The 24,638-nt window shown below is 45.3% G+C and overlaps 1 protein-coding gene across 1 annotated transcript in view; it reads right to left on the bottom strand.

Moving 5' to 3' along the window:
- Positions 1–4,657: 4,657 nt before the first annotated feature.
- Positions 4,658–24,638, bottom strand: part of CDCP2 (CUB domain containing protein 2) — a 334,374-nt gene continuing 314,393 nt past the window's right edge. Inside the window, exon 6 of the mRNA XM_078671806.1 lies at positions 4,658–5,547. Coding sequence (XP_078527932.1) covers positions 5,233–5,547 — 315 coding nt within the window. The 3' untranslated portion in view covers positions 4,658–5,232. The remainder of the gene's footprint in view (positions 5,548–24,638) is intronic.

Below are 24,638 nucleotides of genomic sequence, written 5' to 3'. Positions count from 1 at the left end.
AAGAAACCAGGAGCAGACCCTGCCAACCTCTCTAACTATCGTCCCATTTCCCTCCTGCCCTACCTGTCCAAGCTCCTTGAGGCCCACGCCACCCGCTGTCTCTCTAATTTCATCGAGAGCTCTTGCTACCTCGAACCCACCCAAGCTGGCTTTAGGCCAGCCCATTCCACCGAGGCCGTTATCCTGGCAGTATTGGACGCCTTGAGGGGGAATGCGGACAGGGGGACCCCTCAGGCACTTATGCTACTGGATCTTTCGGCTGCCTTCGACACGATGGACCACAACATCCTTCTCCACCGTGTCGGACAGGCCGGCATCCAGGGCCCTGCCTTCGAGTGGATCAAGTCCTTCCTCTCGGGTAGAGCGCAAGCAGTCAGTCTGGGTCCCTTCAGGGCGACCAAGGCACCCACGACATGCGGAGTCCCCCAGGGCTCCTCCCTTTCTCCCTTATTATTTAATCTGTATCTTCGGCCATTGATCCACTCGCTAAAGAGGTGGGATATCACGGTTTTTAATTATGCCGACGATTTACAGATCATTTTCCTTCTCGCTTCCCCTGATGCTGCAAATTGCTTTCAAACAGTTATGCTCCACATACAGCAGTGGATGAATCACAACCAATTAAAGCTAAACCCAGGAAAGACAGAGCTCATCCTGCCTGGAAATAGCTCTGCACACTAGGGCCCCCAGTTCTGGCCATACGAGCTGGGTCCTCTTACTGCGAGCACAGTGAAGAGCCTCGGGGTGGTCATCGATGCGGAGCTCTCCCTCAAGGCTCAAGTGGGGGCTGTGATCTCATCCAGCATGTTCCAACTGCGCAAAACCAGCAAAATTGCCCACTTACTCACGCATGCGGCACTGGTACAGGTAGTAATCTCCCTGGTACAATCCCGCCTCGATTTCTCCAATTCCCTCTATCATGGTCTACCTCAGTCTCTGCTCCGCCGTCTCCAAATAGTACAAAACCAGGCTACCAGATTAATCCATAAATCTCCGAAATGGCAAACCGCAAAACCCTGCTATGCAAACTACATTGGTTACCTATCGAACAAAGAGCAGCCTTTAAGATTGGCTGTCTGACCTTCAAAGCCCTTTATTGCACCAGTCCTCACTTCTTCAAAACCCTTATCCCGCAGCACCGTCCGGCACGCAATCTCCGGTCGGCTCACCTCCACCTGCTAGTCACCCCTACCATAAAACTCAAAAAGTGGGGCGGCCGCAGGTTTGCCCATCTGGCCCCTAAACTGTGGAATCCCATCCCCCTGTCTGTCAAGACAAGCTGCTCTTTACTGAACTTCAGGAAGCTTTTAAAAACCTGGCTCTTTACTCAAACCGGTTAAGCCTGTCTCACTGCAACCTCTGCACCTTTCAGCGCCAGGAAACTTATGGTGTCAGTGCGCTTTAAAAATGCCGCTTAACATAACATAACATAACATGTCCCCCATCCTGATAGACTGGCATCCATCTTGAATATCAATGGAACTGGAAGATCCAGAGTAACCCCAACCTTGAGATTGGAAGTGGTCAACCACCATGATAGTTGCCTTCATTCTCTGGGATAGGCAAATACTTAGAGAGAGATTCTGAGAGCTTGAATTCCAATTCTCCAGAATCCAAGAACCCAACTTGTGTAGGTGAAACCTCACCCAGGGAACCATAAAAATCGATGCAGCCTGATCTCCCTGAACTCTCAGCCACGGAGAAACCCTTGGCACTTTCTGAGCACGTAAATACAAAATGTGATCCTGGATTTTGAGAATTTGGCAAGATGGTAATCAAACCTTTCTGTCTCAGGTCTGAGAACGTGCAACTATAAAGACCAAATCCTGGGCTTGTTCTAAATTGGACTGGCCCCAATTAAAGAGAAACTCATGATTTAGGAGTACCTCTAGCACTCTGGTTGTATGTGACACCAAGAACTTTTCTGAAGGGGCTTGCACCAACCAATTAACCAGATTCAGGTGGACAAAAATTCCTTCAGCATGAAGGATAGCGGCCAGAGGTACCAGAACATTGGTGAACTCTCTCAAGAGAACTTGAGGCCAAATGAAAGGACTCGAAATTGATAATGGTAATTTTCTACGGCAAAGTGGAGGTAGTATTGATGAGACTACTTGATAGGAACGTGCAAAAAGGTGTGCTTCAAGTCTATTGATGCCAACCAATCTCCTGTATTATCAGAGGCATTATAGACTGCAAGCTCACCGTCTGAAAATGGATTGACTTTATACAGGGGTTGACCCATTTTAAATCTAGTACATGCCTGAACACCCCTGGCATCTTATGCACCAGAAAAAATGATGGAGAACGCTCCCATCCCTCTCCCAATAGAGACTCAACCTCCTCCAGAAAAGCAAAACGATTGGAACCTAGTGTTGGCAGACAAGTGACCTTTATTCCAGTAGCCGTATGACACTCCAGATACTCTATTGCATGACCTTTGTCAATGATATCTAGAACCAATGTGTCTGAAACAACCTTTCTCCAATTTTCCAAAAAGTGGTGAATTCTTCCTCCCATTGGCTCCAGCATGGATGAACAGTACTATTCAGGATCTCTTTTTTGGGTTGGGATTTCTTACCCACCTCTTTCTTATGAGAAAACAACCTTGGCTGATATTTGCATCTCCGTAAGGTAGAGGACTTGTACACCTTTCGTGGAAATGCCGAGGCCGATTTGTCCCAAAGCCTCTTGGATCCAGATCGCCCCTTTATAAGAGAGGTCATGTTTGTATTCGTTAAATGCCTTAAAAACATAGTTTCCAATGTTCACCAAACAGCATTTTACCTTGAAAAGGTAGCTTTATAAGCGCAGCCTTTTCACCCATCTCCGCCTTCCATTCCCTCACCCATAAACTCTTCCGGAGGTTATCATCGCTCTCATTGACATCGCTGTCATTTTGATCACATGGAAAGAAATGTCAACTAGCCATCCCCCCAGCTCTTCCATACCTGCTAGCATGTCCGAACACCCAAGCTTCTCTTGTATGGCTACTGACAGTTTGTCAAAGTCCTTGATTACCGACTGGGCTGTATAAGAGGCATACATGCTAGCTTTCAGGCCCAGATTACCTTCAGAGAATGCGTTCTTCAGACCTGAGTCGACCTTTTTATCAGAGCTATCAGAAGAGTCACAGTCCTCCGCATTAATTGAATTCCTGCCAATTAGGTGGATAACATGGCATCCACTTTAATGTTATAAGGAAGAACGTCCACACCCTCAAGCAGATAAAACTTTTGTAGGAAGCAAGGAACCACCATTTTATCCAAATCATTCCATTCCCCCATAACCATAACCTTAATGGATACATGGAAGGGCATAGCTATTGCACATGGTTTGTCATACTGGGGAAAAATAACCTCTCCACCTTCATTCACATGAAAAGGAGGGAAATCCATATTGTCCTGAACATGTGACAAAATGTCCCACATCTCTTCTCTCCTAAGGTATGTTCTGGATGAAGTAGAGAGCTTATCAGAATCTGACTCTGAAGATTTCATGTCCTTCCTCACAGAACTGAAACTGCGACTGCGCTTAGTGGAAGCCAAAGCCCTTGTAATTGCAGCCTCAATCATGTCCTGCGTCTATAATTGGGACATGAGAGGCGGTAACTGAATCCACTCTCCCGGGACTAGGCCTGTGAGACGGAATAGGACCCTCCGCGTCTGAGGAGGAGGAATAAAAGACGTTTCCTCTTAGCAGCCTTCTTCCCTCCCATCTTACCAGATCGAAGCACATACCAAAACTGAAAAGAAGGAACCATCCAACTTCCCTGAAATACCAACATAGAGAATAAGAGACATCCAATCGAATGCCCCCAAAAATGCTGACATTTTACTGGCTCATTTCAAGCACTGCAAAATAATTAAAACGGTGTCCCACCAGGACCTTACCATCTTTACCACACTATCCACAGGACAACCCCACTTTCCCTTGCCGCATAGCAGCCAGCGTGATCCACAAAAGGTTGCAGAGTCCCCCTGACCTGGAAAACCTTGCCCATGCCGCAAAGGACCAGCCTGTCACTGTCGACACGTCCTCTGCTGAGCCACTGTTCCAAGCCCCATAGTGACCATCTGGCTCAGCACGCCTCCAAATCTCCTCCAAAAGCGCAGAAAACATAGGAAAAATCCCTGAAGTAAAATTGTCCAATCCAAATTCAAAAGATAACTGCACTTTGTTGGTCAACGCGGCCACACCAATGTTGACAAATGGTATCTACAATAGGAGACAAAAAAGACAGGAGGTATGACAGGGTTAGGGGCTTTTTACTGGGTGGTTCTTCTTGAGGTTGGTGTCTTGGGGAGGCAGGGAGGCCTCAACCGTTATAAATTAAAGCACGGGAGGGACCTAAGACTAGTATCCATTACTCACCAATAAACTCAAAGGTGCAAAAACTAACCCATTGCTCAGTTCCAATGTTATTTACTCCAGTATGTTTTGTACTTTTTTTATCTTGTTAATTAGAGAAACCAACCAGAAGGACATTTAGACTTGGGGCCTTCTTAAGAAGGCGGGGACTGGACCTGGATGAGTGTCACTGGACATTAGGACGGAAACTGGTAAAGGGTGACTTTGACCAGACAGAGACCAGTCATGGACCCGAAAACCATTCAAGGAGATTTGAAATAGAGGGAAAGGACACTGGATCCACGAGCTTGCAATTATAATTTATTAGGAAAATAAGAAACAAGTTTAAAAAGCATTTGAGTCTATAAAAACTTGAAATATGTGAAAAGTATAAAATACACTGAAGGTCGTTAAAGCATGTGTGTGTGTGTCTGTGTGTGTGTGTACATGTGTACCTGCACACAGGCCCATGTACAAATGTAAGTGTTGCACGTACTGTATCTGGTAACGTACAGTAAATTAGTATATGCCATCAAGGGCCAGGTAGAGTATCTGAGGCACAGGCTGACCGTCAGCTCATTCAACACACTCTTTGTTCTAATGTACTCTGACCCCGTTGACACTTGAAGGCACCCATTGCAACCTTTGCATCTCATTTTCCACCTCCCCATTGCAACCTTTGTATTTCATCTTTCCACCTCCTTGTTGAAGACTTTGCATCTCATCTTTCCACCTCCCCCCTGCAACCCTTGCATCTCATCTTCCCAGGTACAGCCCAGAGTCCATATCCCTTTAGAATCCAGGTCCACATATCAGGCTTCAAGAGGTCAAAAGGTGATCTGAGGTGAACAGACCCCTGATGCTGTCTACCTGTCAAGGGCTCTACAGCAAAACAAGTCCAACAATAGCAATCAGCATAAGGATGCCTGCGAGTATGCAAATGCTGATGAAGACCACATCACTGGTGTCCTGACCCTTCCATTCGGAGCCATCGATGGCTTCCGCGTCCTTCGAGGCAGTTGCCAAGTTCTCTCCGTACTGGTCTAGCTTGAACGGTTCAAATCCTGATAGGATGTTGACCAAAGCTTCCTTCTTCTTAGGTTCACACTGCAGTTCATACTCATGAATGTCTTCCTGGCCAGCTGAAGAGAAGTCGATGTAGAGAATGCTCACGATCATGGTGGTGTTGTTCCTTTTCTAGAAAACAGAGAAAAATGCCAGTCAGAAAAAAATATATATGATCTCTTTGCTATCTCCTTGAGAGGAGTGGGTAATTTCCCTAAAATGGTAGAGTAAGCAAACATGACATTGAATCACTCCATGATATCACAGGAAATGACACCACACCACCTTTAACCCGATGATAGGACATTCTGTCTCATTTATTAAACACCCTAGGGGATACCACATTAAGCACATTTAGGCGATTGGTAACAGTCATAGATAGCTACTGATACTGAAACAGAATAATTACCTGCTTTGAAGCTGATTTGTAGGAGAGGGGTTCCAGAACCACTACCAGAAATGTGTGTGTGTGGGGGTGTGTGTCTGTGTGTGCGCGTGTGTGTGCGCGAACCCTCCACATTGCTCTAACACGCTACCTGATGGTAGTGGAAGGATGATGCTGCTGAAGTTGCTGTTGAGGTGGGTGCTCATTTTAGGGTCTACACTGTGCCATGATTTTCATGGGCACCTACGCTATGCAAGACCGCCAGGTAAGCATGGAGGTCTTTTGCAGAGACATCTGATGCAGACGTTCCTGCCAGGGCTTCTTGTCATGTGGGTAATCAGAGGGTAGCTCTGCTTTGTCATGCAGCCAAGGTGGAATTGCGCTTAGTGATGGCTTCTGACAAGATGGCTCTCACCTTAGCAGTGGAAGTCAGCTTGGGTGGAAAACACCAGCTCTTGAGGCGGCCGTTTTTAAATACAGTGAACCTTCCTACTCCACAGTGGTGTTAGATGGTCAGTGAGTGTTGAACTCATCTCATTAAATCATGAAATTTCCAAACCGGACGGTATATATGAAAGTATTTTAGGAGTAGGGAAGTTAGCCACATTTTAGACTGACTCCCCCATCCGGATGGTGTCAGGCTAAAATCACCCCTTCAGAATACCTTAATACCAGCCCCACATTCAACCAATAAACTTTAAATCTTAACAGAGTTGAATGGGAGAAGGTCTTTACCCCAGGAATAAGACTTTTTTTTAAATTGGGCATAATAATTCAATCAACAGCAGCACATTCAAAGCATATCGTCTAAGAAGCAGTACTTATTAAATATTCCAATGCATTTAAGTATGGCAGAATACCCAGGAGCATTATTTATCTGTAGCAGCAAATAATATACGTATATGTAAGATAATTGTGTGCTGCTACCACAGGTCTTCTTTCAAGGGTGTACGTACTGAATTCCTATCAGCATGAATAGGGGCCAATTCCAAGTCCGCTGATGAGCCCAATTGTGTCCGAAAAAAGGATAAAAAATGTGTTGGTAATTTGGAGTACATATCCACCCTGAAAACGCTGATGAGAGAATGTACAGAAAATGGACCAGAATGTGAGAAAATGTGTAAAACAGCGCAGTGACATCCCTTTCCCCTTGTTCCTCGCCATTATAGATGTTAAAACTTGGAATGGTCCAATAAAGATGTGTTAAAACTGCACCTTGTTACCAGGCAACTGGTGTTTGACCCCATAATCTTAAATGTAGCCTGTCCTCCTCTGTCCCTCCAGAGGAGTTTACTACATACTGTGGGATGAGCCCTTGCGTCACTTTTGTGCCGCCAGTGTGTCACTTTTTGTGATGCACCAGAGGCGTAAAAAATGCACCTTGTTGCGCCCTAATTACAAAGTGGCACATCTAGGCAGATGCGTCACTTTGTAAACCCCTGGACTACATTATACCTGTGTCAGGTATAATGCATGCAGAGTGGGCGTTCCCCCATATCCAAGCCTCCTAGAAGTGGCGCATTGAAATCTATAAGATTTCAGTTCACCACTTCTAGGACCCCCATTGCGTAAAATCCTTATGCCTGCCTCACAGCAGGCGTAAGGGTGACGCAGAGCTATATTCATAGCCCTTCCCCTGCATTGCTGGAGTTGCTTCACGTTTGCGTCACAAGTCCAGCAATGCGTTAGTTTTGCGCCAACAGACACGTCAGTAATACTGATGTATCTGTCATTCCTTGCAACATGATGCATCATACAGTTAATATGACGCATCCATCATGTCGCAAGGAGGGCGTACTGAGAAGTGACACATCGCTGTTTTCACGCAGTGATGCGTCCCTTCTCATAAATAAGGCCCTGTGTATCCAGCCCATCCCTACCTGCCCTCTTGTTAAATCTGCTGGTTTCCTGACAAACGCGTTCGCCAGTCATGTATGCCTCTGTCATCTTTTCTAGAGTTCAAAGCAGGGGCTACTCGCCTTGCTGAGTGTCAATGTTTCCCCTCCTTTTCTCTACCCCCTTGTCAAATATACAAATAGTGAAAAGTAAGCTATTGTTTACTATTGGTATAATACAAAAATTGCCAACCTTCACTGTGAGTGAAGGTCAAGCAGCAGTTTGTGGTAAATAGAGGTGCCTGTGCCAGCTAGCAAATCGATTTTCCAGAGTTGGTGAAGTCACAGCCCTGGCTTCAAGAGTCTGCCAAGCCCAGGTGCCAGCCGATTTGCGAGGTGCTGAAGCACCACCTGTATAGGTAATCCTGTACACTTTGAGCTTAAACCCTGAAGTGCACGGTGCTACTCATGAAACAAGCAATCACCTCTCTTTCACCCATCTTCTCAGAGTACAGGGTGGGGTTAGGGTTAGGAACCTCAAAGAACCCAATTGTCAAATGCCTGCAAGCATGCAGATGAGAGTGGGCGAGAGCATCTGTATGTGAGCATCTGTAAGTGTGACCGTGTGTGTGTGACAGAGGAAGTGAGTGAGTGGAATGAGTGACTGACAGTGAGAGTAACTGTGAGTGAGTTAGAGCAAGTTGAAATAAGTGAGACTTAGTAGAATGAAAGAGTGAGAGGGAGGGTGTAAGTGTGAGAGACAGTGAGTGATTAAGAGTGAGCATGAATGAGAGCTAGTGAGAATTAGTTCGAGTGAGGGGGAGGGAGAGTCAGTGAGTGCGAATAAGTGAGAGAGTGTGTCTGAGAGTCAGTGTGAGGATGTGAGTGAATATAAGTGAGCATGAAGGGGTGAGAGTGTGTGAGTTGGTTACGCTTTAGAGTCTGCTGCTGGCATGGACATCTAGAGATAGTTCTTGACTTACAGATGCACCTATGTCAAAATGCTGGTGTTAGCATATGGAGGTAATCCTTGGAGTAAGTTGTGCTTTTTGAAAAATGCTGGTGTTGGCATATTACAGGTAATTATTGGCACAAGGGCATCACTGGCAATATACCTGTGGTGGCATACTGGAGGTATTCTTTGGGCAAGGGGTACCCTTGCTAAAATACTGGCACTGGCATATTGGGGGTAATTCTTAATATAAGGGGCATCCATTGCAGTATTCTGTCACTCAATTCTGGGCATAAGGGGCATCCACGGCAAAAAAAGTGACACACTGGAGGTAAAACTTGGCATTAGTGATGACAACCATGGTATGTGCAGGGAAGAGACAACCACAACAAAATTCTGACGCTGGCATGCTAAAGGTAATTTTGTACATATACCCATAGTAAGTGGATGGCATCAGTGGCAAAATGCCTGCATGGGTATGTTGTTTCTAAATCTTGGCTAAAGAGGGCATGCATGGCATATAAGGAGCACCCATAATAAAATACTGGCCCTGGAAGAATGGAGGTAATGATTGACATGTGGGGCACCCACTGCACATTTAAAACATATATATTTAACTCCTGGGAAGCATCAGTCATCATTTGCTTAGCATACCACGAACATACTTGAACATTTAATGAGCGCCCTTTCCGAACCTTTGGCTGTTGAGCACATTTATGTGAGAACTATGCTTCGATGACGGCTGATAGCCAGAAACTGGTCCTAGGATGCTTGATTCTGGTCCAGGGAAGACATGGCTTGGCATTTCGGGCTGGACTGTTCCCATGAGGCACAGGGTCAAGACTGATTTGCATATGGCCATGTCTGAACTGAGGTGGCGTGGTGAGCAAAATAACAATGGATTAAACCCAGATCTGTGACTGGGGGTGAATGTTTTGCCAATGTGCAACATTTCGTGTGTTTTGCTGTTCGCCCTATGTGGGAAGGGTATGACCAGATGTGGGTCCCGTGCTCACTACGCCACTGGAGTCAAGCTACCCTGGCTGACGACAGCTGATAGCCAGAAACCGGTCCTAGGATGCTTGATTTCGGTCCAGCGAAGACATGGCTTGGCAGTTCGGGCTGGGCTGTTCCCATGAGGCACAGGGTCAAGACTGATTTGCATATGGCCATGTCTGAACTGGGGTGGCGTGGTGAGCAAAATAACGATGGATTAAACCCAGATCTGTGACTGGGTGTGAATGTTTTGCCAATGTGTAACATTCCGTCCATCACCTTGTGTGTTTTGCTGTTCGCCCTTGTGGGAAGGGTATGCCCAGACTGGTCCCGTGCTCACTACACCACTGTAGTCAAGCTATCCTGGCTGATAGCCAGAAACCGGTCCTAGGATGCTTGATTCCGGTCCAGGGAATACATGTCTTGGCAGTTCGGGTTGGACTGTTCCCATGAGACACAGGGGCAAGACTGATTTGCATATGGCCATGTTTGAACTGGGGTGGCGTGGTGAGCAAAATAACGATGGATTAAACCCAGATCTGTGACTGGGGGTGAATGTTTTGCCAATGTGCAATATTCCGTCCATCACCTTATGTGTTTTGCAGAACTATGCTTTAAACACACGCTATTTAACCCCAGTTTTAAAACAAATACTCAGACGAGTACAACCCGAACCATCATAGAAGAATTTATTTGCTCGCTTGAAATCAGGCCCCTTGAATGGTAACCACCCACCTCTATAGGAAGGAGCCAGGGTTATCTGGGACAGAAAATAGATCCCAGCACCACAATAAAAGTGGCCTGCATTAGCAAATCAGATAGCTCAAAAAGGGAGCCACATCTGCAAATCAGGGCAGTTTTCAACTTGTAATGCTAGGTAAGGTAAGGAACAGTGCATGCATTTGTGCCTGCTGCAGGCAATGTCTGTGGTATTATCAGTGAAACTAACTGGAGCACAGGCCCACCAGACCATAAAACAGGCCCACAAACAGCTAAAAAATAGGCCACTTCCTGAGCTGTCAGACCAGCCCATCCGGAAGATGTACAAAAGTGAGCAATTGCAGTGTCATATGCGTTACAGTGCTATCTCAGGTCCTCGGTTGGAACAATACTCTTGTAAGCACTTTTGGAAGAGATTACAGAACCACAATCATGTACATAAGACATGCTTGACTATTATATTGGAGCCCATAACATGAGGTGTTTGGAATCATATCCTGAAATTGGACATTCCCAAGTGCTGTAGAGTTTAGTCTGTTATGTTCTCTTGAGTGTCTGATCCTCCACTCTGGAAAGAGAAGGTTCTTACTAGTTGTAAAGAGATCCAGCAAAACAGATGCGGGGTAAGGCCAGACAGCACACCTTCAGTCGCCTTCACTCCTTAGTTATATAAACCTACTCTAACAGTACTCTCTACAGAAAGCGAATGGATGCTTCGCTCACCTGGGTGTTTCTCTTGGCCAACCAAGATGAGGGCAGGGGAATCCCCGTTTGGGCACAGTGTCAAAGAACCTTTCCATTGTAGATCATAGGAATGAAAGCAGCTTATGTCTCTAGTCATTACCATCTGACGCTGATGATCCCTGAGAGTTTTGTGGTTGGGACCCCCCTCCTGGTGGGCAGGTGGTGACCATTTGTGTCCACAATTAGTCGTGTATTTGAAGGATCACTGACAGAATATCAAAAGTCAAAATATCGACAGTCAAAATATCGAGGTAAAAATATAGAATGCCAGAATATCGACTTCCTATCTACAAACAGGTAAGTACAAAAATATCGACTCCAAAATATCGATAGGAAAAAATATAGACAGTGAAAATATCGAGTTTTTAAAATATCTTAAAAGTAATTTTAAAGTACTATAATAATAAATATAACTAATTTAAACATACTTAAAACACTTAAATAAACTTAAAATTAATAAATAATTATTGTAACTTAAATTTCTTTTTTAAAACATATATATATATATACATATATACATATTATTAACAAAACATATACAATATTTTTTCCGTAGGATAGCGAGAGGTTTAAATTTACTATTCCAACTCCAGTGAGTGCAACAGTAGGGAAAGCGTTGGATAGCGTAGGGGTAAAAAATACTATTCCCACTCCAAAGAGTGCAACAGTAGGGAAAGCGTTGGATAGCGTAGGGGTTAAAATTACTATTCCAACTCCAGCGAGTGCAACAGTGAGGAAAGCGTTGGATAGCGCAGGGGTAAAAATTACTATTCCCACTCCAGCGAGTGCAACAGTAGGGAAAGCGTTGGATAGCGTAGGGGTAAAAATTACTATTCCCACTCCAAAGAGTGCAACAGTAGGGAAAGCGTTGGATAGCGTGGGGGTAAAAATTACTATTCCGACTCCAGCGAGTGCAACAGTAGAGAAAGCGTTGGATAGCGTTGGGGTAAAAAATACTATTCCCACTCCAGCGAGTGCAACAGTAGGGAAAGCGTTGGATAGCGTAGGTGCAAAAATTACTATTCCCACTCCAGTAAGTGCAACAGTAGGGAAAGCGTTGGATAGCGTAGGGGTAAAAATTACTATTCACACTACAGAGAGTGCAACAGTAGAGAAAGCGTTGGATAGCGTAGGGGTAAAAATTACTATTCCCACTCCAGAGAGTGCAACAGTAGGGAAAGCGTTGGATAGCGTAGGGGTAAAAATTACTATTCCCACTCCAGAGAGTGCAACAGTAGGGAAAGCGTTGGATGGCGTAGGGGTAAAAATTACTATTCCAACTCCAGCGAGTGCAACAGTAGGGAAAGCGTTGGATAGCGTAGGGGTAAAAATTACTATTCCCACTCCAAAGAGTGCAACAGTAGGGAAAGCGTTGGATAGCGTAGGGGTAAAAATTACTATTCCAACTCCAGCGAGTGCAACAGTAGGGAAAGCGTTGGATAGCGTAGGGGTTAAAATTACTATTCCCACTCCAGCGTGTGCAACAGTAGGGAAAGCGTTGGATAGCGTAGAGGTAAAAATTACTATTCCCACTCCAGAGAGTGCAACAGTAGGGAAAGCGTTGGATAGCGTAGGGATAAAAATTACTATTCCCACTCCAGAGAGTGCAACAGTAGGGAAGAAGTTGGATAACGTAGGGCTAAAAATTACTATTCCCACTCCAGTAAGTGCAACAGTAGGGAAAGCGTTGGATAGCGTAGGGGTAAAAATTACTATTCCCACTCCAGAGAGTGCAACAGTAGGGAAAGCGTTGGATAGCGTAGGGGTAAAAATTACTATTCCCACTCCAGAGAGTGCAACACTAGGAAAGACGTTGGATAGCGTAGGGGTAAAAATTACCATTCCCACTCCAGTAAGTGCAACAGTAGGGAAAGCGTTGGATAGCATAGGGGTAAAAATTACTATTCCCACTCCAGAGAGTGCAACAGTAGGGAAAGCGTTGGATAGCTTAGGGGTAAAAATAACTATTCCCACTCCAGCGAGTGCAACAGTAGGGAAAGCGTTGGATAGCGTAGGGGTAAAAATTACTATTCCAACTCCAGCGAGTGCAACAGTAGGGAAAGCGTTGGATAGCGTAGGGATAAAAATTACTATTCCCACTCCAGAGAGTGCAACAGTAGGGAAAGCGTTGGATAGAGTAGGGGTAAAAATTACTATTCCCACTCCAGAGAGTGCAACAGTAAGGAAAGCATTGGATAGCATAGGGGTAAATTTTAATAACCCCATTTTAATTACCAATTAAGAATTAATTAATTACCAATTAAAAATTAATTTACAATTTATTTACAATAAATACCAATTAATTAATTATCATGTTTAATTAATTATATTAAATTACTTCCCACCCTATTCCCCTATAAACCCACAACCCGCTACTACAAATAAAATAATATTATTCACATAATTATTAATTAATTAATCAATAAAAAATAATTATCAATTAACAATTAATTAATTACCAATTAAAAATTCATTGATAATTTATTCAAAATAAATACCAATCAATTAATTAATTAACATATTTAATTAATTAAAATTAAATTACTACCCACCCTATTCCCCTATAAACCCACAACCCACTACAGAAAATAAAATAATATTATTGACATAATTGTCACCTAAAGAATTAATTAAAATAATTATCAATTAGGAATTAATTATTTATCAATTTAAAATTATTTAACAATTAATTCAAAATAAATACCAATTAATTAATTAACATATTTGATAAATTATATTTAAATTACTTCCCACCCTATTCCCCTATAAACCCACAACCCGCTACAGAAAATAAATTACTAAAATAAAATATTTATCAATTAATCAATTAAAATTAATTACCAATTATATTTTAATTATTTACCAATTAATAATTAATTAACAATTAATTCTAAATAAATAACAAATAATAAAATAACATATTTAATTAATTATAATTAAATTACTTCCCACCCTATTCCCCTATAAACCCACAACCCGCTACAGAATTATATTACACAAAAAAATTAATTAATATTAACTTACCTAAAATTCGATATTTTTGTTGTCTATATTATGTCTAGTCGATATTATGTCCATTCTATATTTTTGATTCAATATTATGTCCATTTTGTTCGATATTAACATTTTCTAGTCGATATTTTGGTAGTCTATATTATGTCTAGTCGATATTATGTCCATTCTATATTTTTTACTCGATATTATGTCTAGTCGATATTAAAAACTCGATATTTTGACTCTATACCGTATTTGAAAATACTTCATGGCCTTCTCATGATGAGTTCTGGGTCTTAAGTATCACCTCTCCGATCTGCTCCCTTCAGAGTTGGGCCTTATGGCTCCTCAGTCAGACTCTACTGGGGTATCTTATCTATTAATTGCCTGTGCTGTCTTTAGTGTGCCTATTCACAGCTGTACATGCAGCAATGAAGAAAGTTACGAAGCCTGCTATGACAATGCACTCCCGTGGCAAGCATAATGGTAGTTTTAGTGACTTACAAAATGTTTTTCTATTATCTTGAAGGACAAGACAACACAACAATGTAACTACAGATACTGCTCACAACACCTATTTGCCTATGGTGTGCAATATTGTACATAATTGTTAATTTAGCACTGGATATGTTTTAATGTGCAGGTGCTTGTCTTTCTTTTTTTTAAATTTCTTTTTATTGACCAGCATCAGCTGTAAGAATCACGTTACAGAGGTCATTGTCTTATTATAAACTACTCTTCAGGGGATATCAGGAAAAATAACATTACATACAAAAAGATAAATGTCACGGGGAGGGGGATTCAGCCAAAACAACATTTCTAGGTGGCGTACAAATGTCTCCTCTGTACCTATTCCAGGGTTCCGACACCTGTGACCACTTTCGAGGGCATCCCCTCACAAGATAAACAGTTTTTTCTCTGAACATGCCCCAGTCTAAGTTATTTTCCCACACTTCCAGGGTGGGGGCTTGTTCGGCGCCCCATAACTGGGCTATATTTCTTTTAGCTAACATGTAGCCCAATGTGGACCACTGCGTCTGTGAAGTATTCAAATCTGTGGGCTCCCATATGGTTAGGAGGCATCTCCTCGCCTCAGGGATCAAAGAGAACCCCAATACCTTGTGCATAGTATCATGTATTTTGTGCCAGTATGTGGCGATGTGTTCACACTCCCAGATGATGTGTAAAAATGTACCTGTGAGACCACACTTCCGTCTACACACTCCTGTATCGGACAGTCCCATGTGTACCAACTGGGGCCCTGTCACGTAGATCCTGTGCAGTATCTTAAGCGGAACCAGCCTTAGTCGGGCCGGAAAAGCGGCTTCCCTCTGCGAAGACACAGCTGCCTGCCAATCCTCGTCATCTAGTTCTATCCCATCCTGCACCCACCTATCCCTCAGCGCCCCGAGGGGATCAGCTTTGTGATTAATTAGATTCTTGTAGATCAAGGAGATCGTTTTGTCGGGAAGGTGGCCGTCAAGGATTCTATCTTCCAGAGGCGAGGCCTCGGGTGGCTGAGCATCCCGGGGCAGCGCAGTATGAAGCGCATGCCTTACCGGCGCATAGCGGAAATATTGGGCACTTGTCAGTTCATACTCTGCCTGCATTTCTTCAAACGATTTGATCCTTCCCTTACCCCAAATATCTTTGATTGTGGAGATCCCTATGAGGTCCCACTTATCGAAACCCTTGGTCTTCCAAAGCTTACCCAGCTTATCAGAGTCCCAGAGCGGGGTGGCCATTGTTAGTCTGTCTTTCCAACCCAGGGAACTCGTAGCGTCGTGCCAGATCCGGACAGCATGCTTAGTCAGTCCAGTCAAATCCAAATTATGCGGTCTTGAATACAGGGCCCTGCTATACCTTCCCCCGGGAAGAAGCCACCTATCCATGGCATATCCAGGGTCATCAATTGGACCGTAGGTGCCATGATTGACAGCTGCCAGCTGAGAGGCCCAGTAGTATATTTTAATATCTGGGAGGGCAATGCCTCCGTCGTACCAGGAAAGTGTCCGTTTATTTAAGGCAATACGTGATCTGCCCTCCCATAACAGGTTACACTGTAGACTCTCGACCTCCCGAAAATAACTGGCGGGTACTGCGTCCAAAGTATTCTGAAGGGCATGTAGGAAACGAGGCAAAGCCATGACTTTAAATAGGGCTGCTCGACCCAACAACGAGAGAGGGAGCCTCCTCCAGTTCGCAATATCACTCCTGAGCCTCTGCAAAGGGGGAAGAAGATTTCGGGCATATCTGACTGATGGGTCAAGGATATGAAAACTCCCAAATACTTGAAACCTTCCGTCATCACTTGTATAGAACATTGTCGCGGAGGGACCGGGGGGTCACCCCACAAGACAAACAACACAGATTTCCCCCAGTTGATTGAGAGCCCCGAATTTCTACCAAAGGAGGCCAGTACATCAAAGGCAACTCCCAGGCACTTACAGGGAGATGTCAGGTAAAGCAGAATGTCGTCTGCATATAAGGATATACGGTCCTCTCGTTCAGGGGTCCACCGCAGGCCCCTTAAAGATGGTTCCCAATGCAGCCAAGCAGCCAGAGGTTCCAGCGCCAGTGAAAAAAGGAGTGGGGACAGCGGGCAGCCCTGTCTGATACCCCGACAGGGCAGAAACGGAGCCGAGACCCTATTATTTACTACTATTTGAGCAAGAGTTTCAGAATAGAGCAAACGTACCCAACCGATGAATTTGGGGCCGAATCCAAACTTGGCCATGACCGCCCACAAATAGGGCCACTCAATAGTGTCAAAAGCCATAGTGGCATCGAGCGAAGCAATTACCGCAGGCTCCCGTAGGGTGTGGGCTCTGGCTATCACCCTGTGTAATCTGCGCAGATTTAGGGCCGTGTTTCTGTGGGGCATGAAGCCCGACTGATCTGGGTGGACCAAACCACTCATGACTTTCACCAGCCTATTCGATAGAAGCTTAGCCAAAACTTTGGGTTCAGCATTCAATAAAGAAATCGGCCTATAGGAAGCACAATTAGTTTTGAACTTGCCCTACTTATGAATAACTACCACTGCAGCCACTCGCTGGTCCTTAGGTAGAGCACCATTGTCTCTAGACTCAAGATACATATCCTTCAGATAGGGAGCCAGTTTATCTTGCTTAAGCTTGTAGAGTTCAATAGGGAGCCCGTTGGGGCCCTGCGCCTTACCGGAGTTCAAGGAACGAATGGCTTGGGCAATCTCATCTGCTGTTAATGCACTGTCCATAAACTCACGATCCTCGGGGGAAAGGCACGGGAGCTGTATGTCCCGGAGCAACAACTGAGAGTCGGCCGAGGGGAGACCGATGTATAGACTGTCTGGAAGTGATCCGCAAACCTATCTACTATGTCTTACGGGTCTGTAAGCGATACTCCCTCTTCAGTGAGGAGTTCAGGGACGAGACGGCAGGCCCAATCTCTTTTGTCGAGCCACGCAATAAGCCTCCCTGCCTTATCCCCCAGATCATAAAGCCTGCCCTGCTGCTCCCTGCCAAGAGCCTTGGCCCTATCCGTTACTAGTGCTTTGTTGTCATGCTGTTTGGGTCTTAAGAGGTGGAGTTTGGCATGTGTGGCTCCCGAATCCAGCTCCCCCTCCAGCACACCAATTTCAGCCTCTAGGTCTACTACTTCTCTATTCCTCTTTTTCTTGGAACCCGCTATCAATGACAGCGCCTGACCCCTGATAACCGTCTTAAAGGCCTCCCACAGGGACTGGAAAGAGGACACCAAACCCACATCGTTAGTGAAATATTCGTCTAGCGTTTTAATGAGGTCTTTGCGAATTTTGGGATTTCGCAAATGCCACGGATTAATGGGGGCCACCCTCCCCGCTGTGCCCCGAGTTATGATCACGTGGATCCATAGAGGAGAGTGGTCTGAAATGCCCCTAGCCAAGTGAGTGACTTCAGAGATATAAGTCGCTTGAGCGGCAGGGATCAAACAGTAGTCTAACCGGGAAAGGCAATTGTGTGCCCCAGAGTGGAATGTGTATTTCTGTTGATCCGGGTGGAGCAGTCTCCAGCCATCACCTGCCTGTCCACCATTCCGGAGACAACCGCATTAAAGTCGCCTCCCAGGATCAGAGGACCCTCAGGGAGAGTAAGCAGGAGTTTCCCTAAGTCTACAAATGTAGTATTCTGCAGCCCAGGAGGCACACACTGAGAGGAAGGTGATATTGTGTTTTTCCCAACGGCCCGTGACTCCGCTATATCTACCCCTATCATCCTCCCACGTGGAAACAACTGCCATCAGAAATGTGTTACGGATCAAAATACCCACTCCCCTGGAGCCTGACGTGAAACCAGAGTGTGCAATCAGCTTGTAACCCTTTCTGTGCAGCCCTTTACACTAATTACCGATGAGATGTGTTTCCTCAAGCAAGGCCACGTCTGGCACATTCCTCTTAAGATATTGAAGGACCACACTCCGTTTGATTTTGTCCCCCAACCGATTAACATTCCAACTCAAAATCTTGACTTCCCGTCCCCCCATAGCCTACATGGTAGAATCGACAAACCTTTGTATATTTTATACTGATCAAAAGCATTGTCCTGATGCAAACCAAAAACCTTCCAAAAATTAAAACAAACACCCCGTCCGAACGCCCCCCCACACAGCTGCCCTGCCCACTGAGCTTCGAACTGCCCACTGTAACATGCAGAGTGCCTGTCACCCTAAAGATTCAAATGAAAGAATAAGAAACACTTGGGGAAAAACTTACTGTGAGCCCCGGTCTGCGACCCAACTAGTGCAGTCATTGGTCCTGAAGAATGCAAACATTAGCGATACATCAAAACCCTAGCTCCCCTGTAGCCCTACCCAAAATGTATCATTCCCCCCCCCAAAGAACCACCCCCGCACCCACCCCAAAACAGTGCCAGCGTACAGCTGGCCTCAGCTAGGACGGCTGAGCGTACGCCCCGCCGTCTTCACTCTTATCCGTTGGGGCGTGAGATTCACGATATTCGAGCCACTCCACCACTGCCCCTGGTTGATCAAAAAATCAGGCTCGGCCTTCAGCCTCGACCCTAAGATGGGCCGGGAACAACATTGAGTATTTCATGCCTCTGTCCCTCAGATCTCGCTTCACCGACAGAAAGGACCTCCTTTGCTTTTGCACTCTTTGCCTGAAGTCCGGAAATAGGGATATAGTAGAGTTTTTGTACTTGAGCGGGGTGCCAGCCCTCACGCTCTGGAGGATAGTGTCTCTGTCTCGGTAGTTAAGGACTCGGGCCAACATAGGCCGCGGGGGAGTGCCGGGTTTGGGTCGGCCGCCCGGGACCCTATGCGCCCGCTCCACGACAAAGAACTTACTGAGACCCTTTGGATTCAGGTGCTTGAGGATGAGATCCTCCACAAAGAGGTCGGGGGATTGTCCCTCTGACCATTCCGGGATTCCTAGGATGCGAAGGTTGTTGCAGCGGAGGCAACCTTCATAATCATCCAGCTTAAGATCAACAGAGATGCGGGAGTCCTTCAACTCCCGGACTTCATTTTGCAGTTGTGTGACGTCATCCACCAGGCTGGACGTAGTGAGCTCTACCTGCTTGACCTTCTCGTTGAGTTTCCCCATATCTGCCCTGATCAAGTTAATATCAATGGCCATGGAGTCCATTTGTGTTCCAGCGAGGTCTTAACCCCTGTAATAGCATTCATGACATCTTTCAGGGAGAGTTCAGGTTAATTTACGGTGGGGGGAACTCACGTCTGGACGGGGGGGCACCCCACCGCCCCCTATACCTCTGCCGCCGCCGCCTCCACAGGGACCGCCGACAGGGTCGCGGTCACAATCACCCAGCCGCTGCCGCCCACGCAGTGCCTCGTCCCGGACGGGAAGTAGATCGCCGTGGGACAAAGCCCCGAACTGGGCACCCCAGGGTAGCGGCAGCTGGGCCCCGGCAGCGGCCCCCTCTCTCGATTCAGGGCGGGCCGGAGGTTGCAGCAGCCGGGTCAGAGCCAACACTGTGGATCCCGGCCTCAGGGCCCAGGTAGGGTCCGCCCCCAGCGATGGACGCAGCTCAAGTATACGTGTCCCCATAGTCACCGGGGCTGGCGGTCAGGCTCCGATACTCTTCAGGCACAAGGGGTCATAAGCAGGACCTCATGATAGTAAATGAGGATGGTTGTTGGGGGTCGCCTACAACGGAGCTCACATCCTACTCGGCCATCACAGATCTCGCTTGGCCACGCCCGCCCCCCCAGGTGCTTGTCTTTCTTGTCTTATAAGACTCCTACCCAATGGATGATTGGAGATCAGTAGTCTTCACTCACTCCGAAACAGATTCCAAACCGGAACCCATTATTAAAGGCAACTAAGACCCTAATTAAGTTGACGGGCGGTCGCCCGACATCCAGGGCATACGGCGTCTGCCACATTTTGATGCAGCTGGTCGGACCCGGAGAGGTTGGTAGTAGGATTTGCACCTCCAACAGGATCCAAGATCCAGTCGGGGCGGGGGCGGACTCCTGTCCCTACAATAAAGGAAGTGCCTGTGCAGGAAGCGCCGTGGGGAATTTCATAGCGGTCTCACCACCATGAAAAAGCAGACGGAAACAGACTTTGGTGGCCCCAAGCAGGGCCCCAACAACTGCGGGCCACTGATAAGTGGCCCTGGTGGCTACTAGAGAAGGAGCTTCCTGAATGGTCTTCAAAATTCTGAACAGAGGCTTAATCCCTTCCTTTGACACATTATGCTCTAAATAATCAAGCCCATCCTGTACAAAATTGCACTTATCCTTTCTTAGAGTTAAGCGACTACTTTCAAGAATCTTCATGGATTTGTTCAATCTTCCATCACGTTAAGCCAAATATTTTCCAGGATGTCATCCTGAAAACACACCATCCAAAGAGCATGCATTTATAATGATAAGCACCTTCTAGGGTCATAAAGGCATTGAGATGTCTAGATACTTGATGTAATTCCATCTGAAGATAGTCAGCAGACATATTCAAAAGCACAAACACTTTGGAACCCTCAATCGTGCACAACATGTCATTGACATTAGGGAGAGACTGGTGCTAAAAAAAAAAATTACATTGATTTAAATCCTTGAGGTCGACACATAGATGCAGTGATTTATTTGCTTTCCAGACCAATACAACAGGTACCAACCATTTACAATTTTCAGTCAGATCTATGATCCCCTACACACACAATTTATGCAGCTCACAGACCAGTTCTTGTCTCAAACTCAGGGGGGCTTTGCGTGGTTTATGCACCACAGCCACTGTCCCTTTTTTTTAGAAGAATTTGTTTTGAATATCTTTAAGTTTTCCCAACTCTTCACAAATCAGTCTTGGAAAACAAAAACAGATTGCGAACACACTTGACATTGTTTACTATTCTCTACCACAGTGAAAACATGTGCCACATCCGCTCATTACACTTTTCTTGCCCTCATTGTGCACTTGACTTGAACCGAAATCAAATTTGCCTTGCAACTTGAATACATTCACAATCGGAATCACCCCTACTACTGACATTTCTCTCATGTAAGGGTCTGAATTCTCAATTCCCTTTGCTATAGTTAAAGCAGCTTTTCAATAGTGATTCTCTGTAGACAACAATCTTTCCTGGATTTTCTTATTCGTTTTTCTAATAAAATGATCAATGATAATTTCATCTTTAAGGTCCAAGTAATTACAGTTGGATCCAAAGTATGTAACACGGCCACAAAATTGTCTATGGGCCCTCCTGGCTGTTGTGCTTTTAGGTGGATTATTTCCTTTGCCGAACAACATGTCTGTCAGGGTTGAACTTTTTATCCAAAGGTAATGTCTTTAATATAGAGGTGCTCTCTGGGCCTAAATAGGGCACCAACAATGATTTTTTTTTTCGCTGTGCATATATCCTAATCAGTTTCATTCACATATGCTTCAAATGCCTCACACCATTGTTGCCAGCTAAGAGACGATGTGCAAGGAATTGGCAAAAAAGGAAGTGGTGGAGTTTCTCCTTTCATAGAAAGACACACTGTAAATGGGAAGTGACAGCCTGATTCACAAAGGTATTCGCAAAACTGCATTTTAAAAGTAAGTTTACGAGTGCGAAGCCTCCGCAGTCGGGGTGGAGAACTCCACACATACAAAGTAGGCCTGTCCTTACTTTTTATGAACGGAGTTCTCCGCTCCGACAGCGGAATGTTTGCACTCGTAAACTTACTATTAAAATGCAGTTTTGTGAATACTGAAATATGTGTAAACTTACAGAAATGTGTAAGTTTACGGTTGTAAATCAGGCACTAACTGTGCAACTATGTTCGGATAGACATACGAACAGGAGAGAAAAAAATCTAAATATTATTTTCTTTTTCTTACATGGGCGTTGTATGAATAACATCATAAGAAATTATGCAAATCTGCACCTATGCACAAAGCACATCAGCTAATTAATGGACATATACATTTCCTTCAACACTTGATTGTGTTGTATCTGTCAACGCACATAATAAAAAAATCCCAGTTCAATTGCTTGCATATATACAATGCCAGTGACTCCACTTGAGTCCAACACTAGTTGACTTTGCATTCACAGAAAGCAGCACATCTGAGTTAACAGCTGCTAAGACAATGTGGACTCCGTTGCTGAGCAGTGGTGCGCGTTCGCAGGTCTTCACAAGTAAGTTGAAAGCCTGTCCTCATGTTTTGTCAGGAGGTCTACATGCATAGAGGACACCTCTTTAATAATCTTAAAGGCCTGGAGGTACTGTTTGCATACAGGGCATTAAAGTCTTGAAGTACACGCCTGCCTGGCAGCCTGCGTTATTTCCCATTGGATGTGGTGCAACCTTATGCGTGCAGGCTGTGTGAACTCAAGTAAGCACAATAGGGCCTTTCCACATGTCTTACACTGTTCCTATCTGGGAACAGAAATGGAGGTTGTGTCTCAGCCTTTTTCCCCCACAGTCCTTGAAACTCAATGAAATGGTCCTTAGCAAATCTATAAAGGATGACACCACACAACAAAACAAGCATTGGAAATGCAATAGGTCTCGCAGCATTAGAGTTAGTGCTTTTAGAATTGTTTATGGGTTTTTTTGTAAATCTTTAGCATTTTTGTTTCCTGTAGCCAATGCTAAAGAATAAAAAAAAAAAAGCCATAAACATTTCTAAAAGCTCTAACTCAAATGCTCCGAGACCTATTGCACTGTGTGAGGGGTTGAGGGTGAGTGAGGGTGAGGGTGGGTGAGGGTGAGTGAGGGTGAGTGAGGGGTTGAGGGTGAGTGAGGGTGAGGGGTTGAGGGTGAGTGAGAGTGAGGGAGGGTGAGAGTGAGGGTGAGTGAGGGTGAGGGTGAGTGAGGGTGAGGGTGAGTGAGGGTGAGGGTGAGTGAGGGTGAGGGTGAGTGAGGGTGAGTAAGGGTGAGGGTGAGTGAGGGTGAGGGTGAGTGAGGGTGAGGTATTGAGGGTGAGTGAGGGTAGAGGGTGAGAGAGGGTGAGGGTGAGTGAGTGTGAGGTGTTGAGGGTGAGTGAGGGTGAGGCGTTGAGGGTGAGTGAGGGTGAGTGTGGGTGAGGGTGAGTGAGGGTGAGGTGTTGAAGGTGAGGGACGGACCCATATCATATTGTTTAGTACCTTGTGTATTTCCGGAAGCCATTCATATGCCCTATGTGTTTATTGAATGATCTGAAAAACCCACTGATGTCTTATGCATTCTTTCTTGTCAGTGAGTATCGTGCACCTAAATAGTGGTGTTAGGTTATCTTAAGAGGAAGTTGATTCCTAGGACACAGTAATATAACATAGCTTAACTCAATGGCACACATAAATGTTTGTATTGTCAATGAATTAGAGGCTTTTCACATTAATAAGCGCAATGGGAATCCATCTTTCTCTGTTCTTCCGTGCAGCTGTTCTACCCCATCCTATGAGTATTAAATAATGCGCCATTTTGTAACAATGGCTCACAGGAGGTTCAGTTTCTCTCTTAAATTGAAGCACATGGCACTTTGAGCCAACGAAAATCAGAACGTTCGGGGACTCGTGATTGCTTTGAACTTGAAACACCTGTTGAGTTTGTCATCACGTATGTTTGAATAAAAACAATTTCACAGCTTAGATAGCAAATAAACATCTTTGTATATTAGTTGCTCTTGTCATCATCACTACATACTTGTAAGTAGCGGATGCTGTACGCAGAGGTTAGCGAGTTTGGGAACTTCACGAGGACAGAGCTGTGCAACCTGCAAGAGCGCGCGGATGAAGGAAGAGAGAAAGAACAAAAGACGCAAGGCGTCGGAGCATTAATCATGCTCAGCTGCGAGAGCTCGAGTATGCACCGGCATGCATATATCGTAATTAAAGCGAGGCTTCCCCTGTACACCAATAAATAGAGTCAGCCCGGTAGCACACTTTAGATGAAGCTTCCTTCTGAGAATAGCGAAGAAATATTGCCGGGTGGCATGCGCGAGGCAGGAGGTCAAGCAGAGCTCCCTGTTCCCCGCAGTGAATCCTATATCAAAAGTAAACTCGACCTACTTGCAGCGTCCCTGTTTATTTTTAAATGAGGTCGCAGTATTGATCCGGCAGCAGACGGAGAGCAATGGATGTGTGCCGGGCTCGCGGGGCGATCGGCATTCGTTTAGTGCTTT

This window comes from Lissotriton helveticus, chromosome 1_2 (genome assembly GCF_964261635.1).
Source record: "Lissotriton helveticus chromosome 1_2, aLisHel1.1, whole genome shotgun sequence".
Classification (NCBI taxonomy): Eukaryota; Metazoa; Chordata; class Amphibia; order Caudata; family Salamandridae; genus Lissotriton; species Lissotriton helveticus.
Note: the sequence above shows the minus strand (reverse complement) of the source record. Positions and strands in the feature narration are given on the sequence as shown.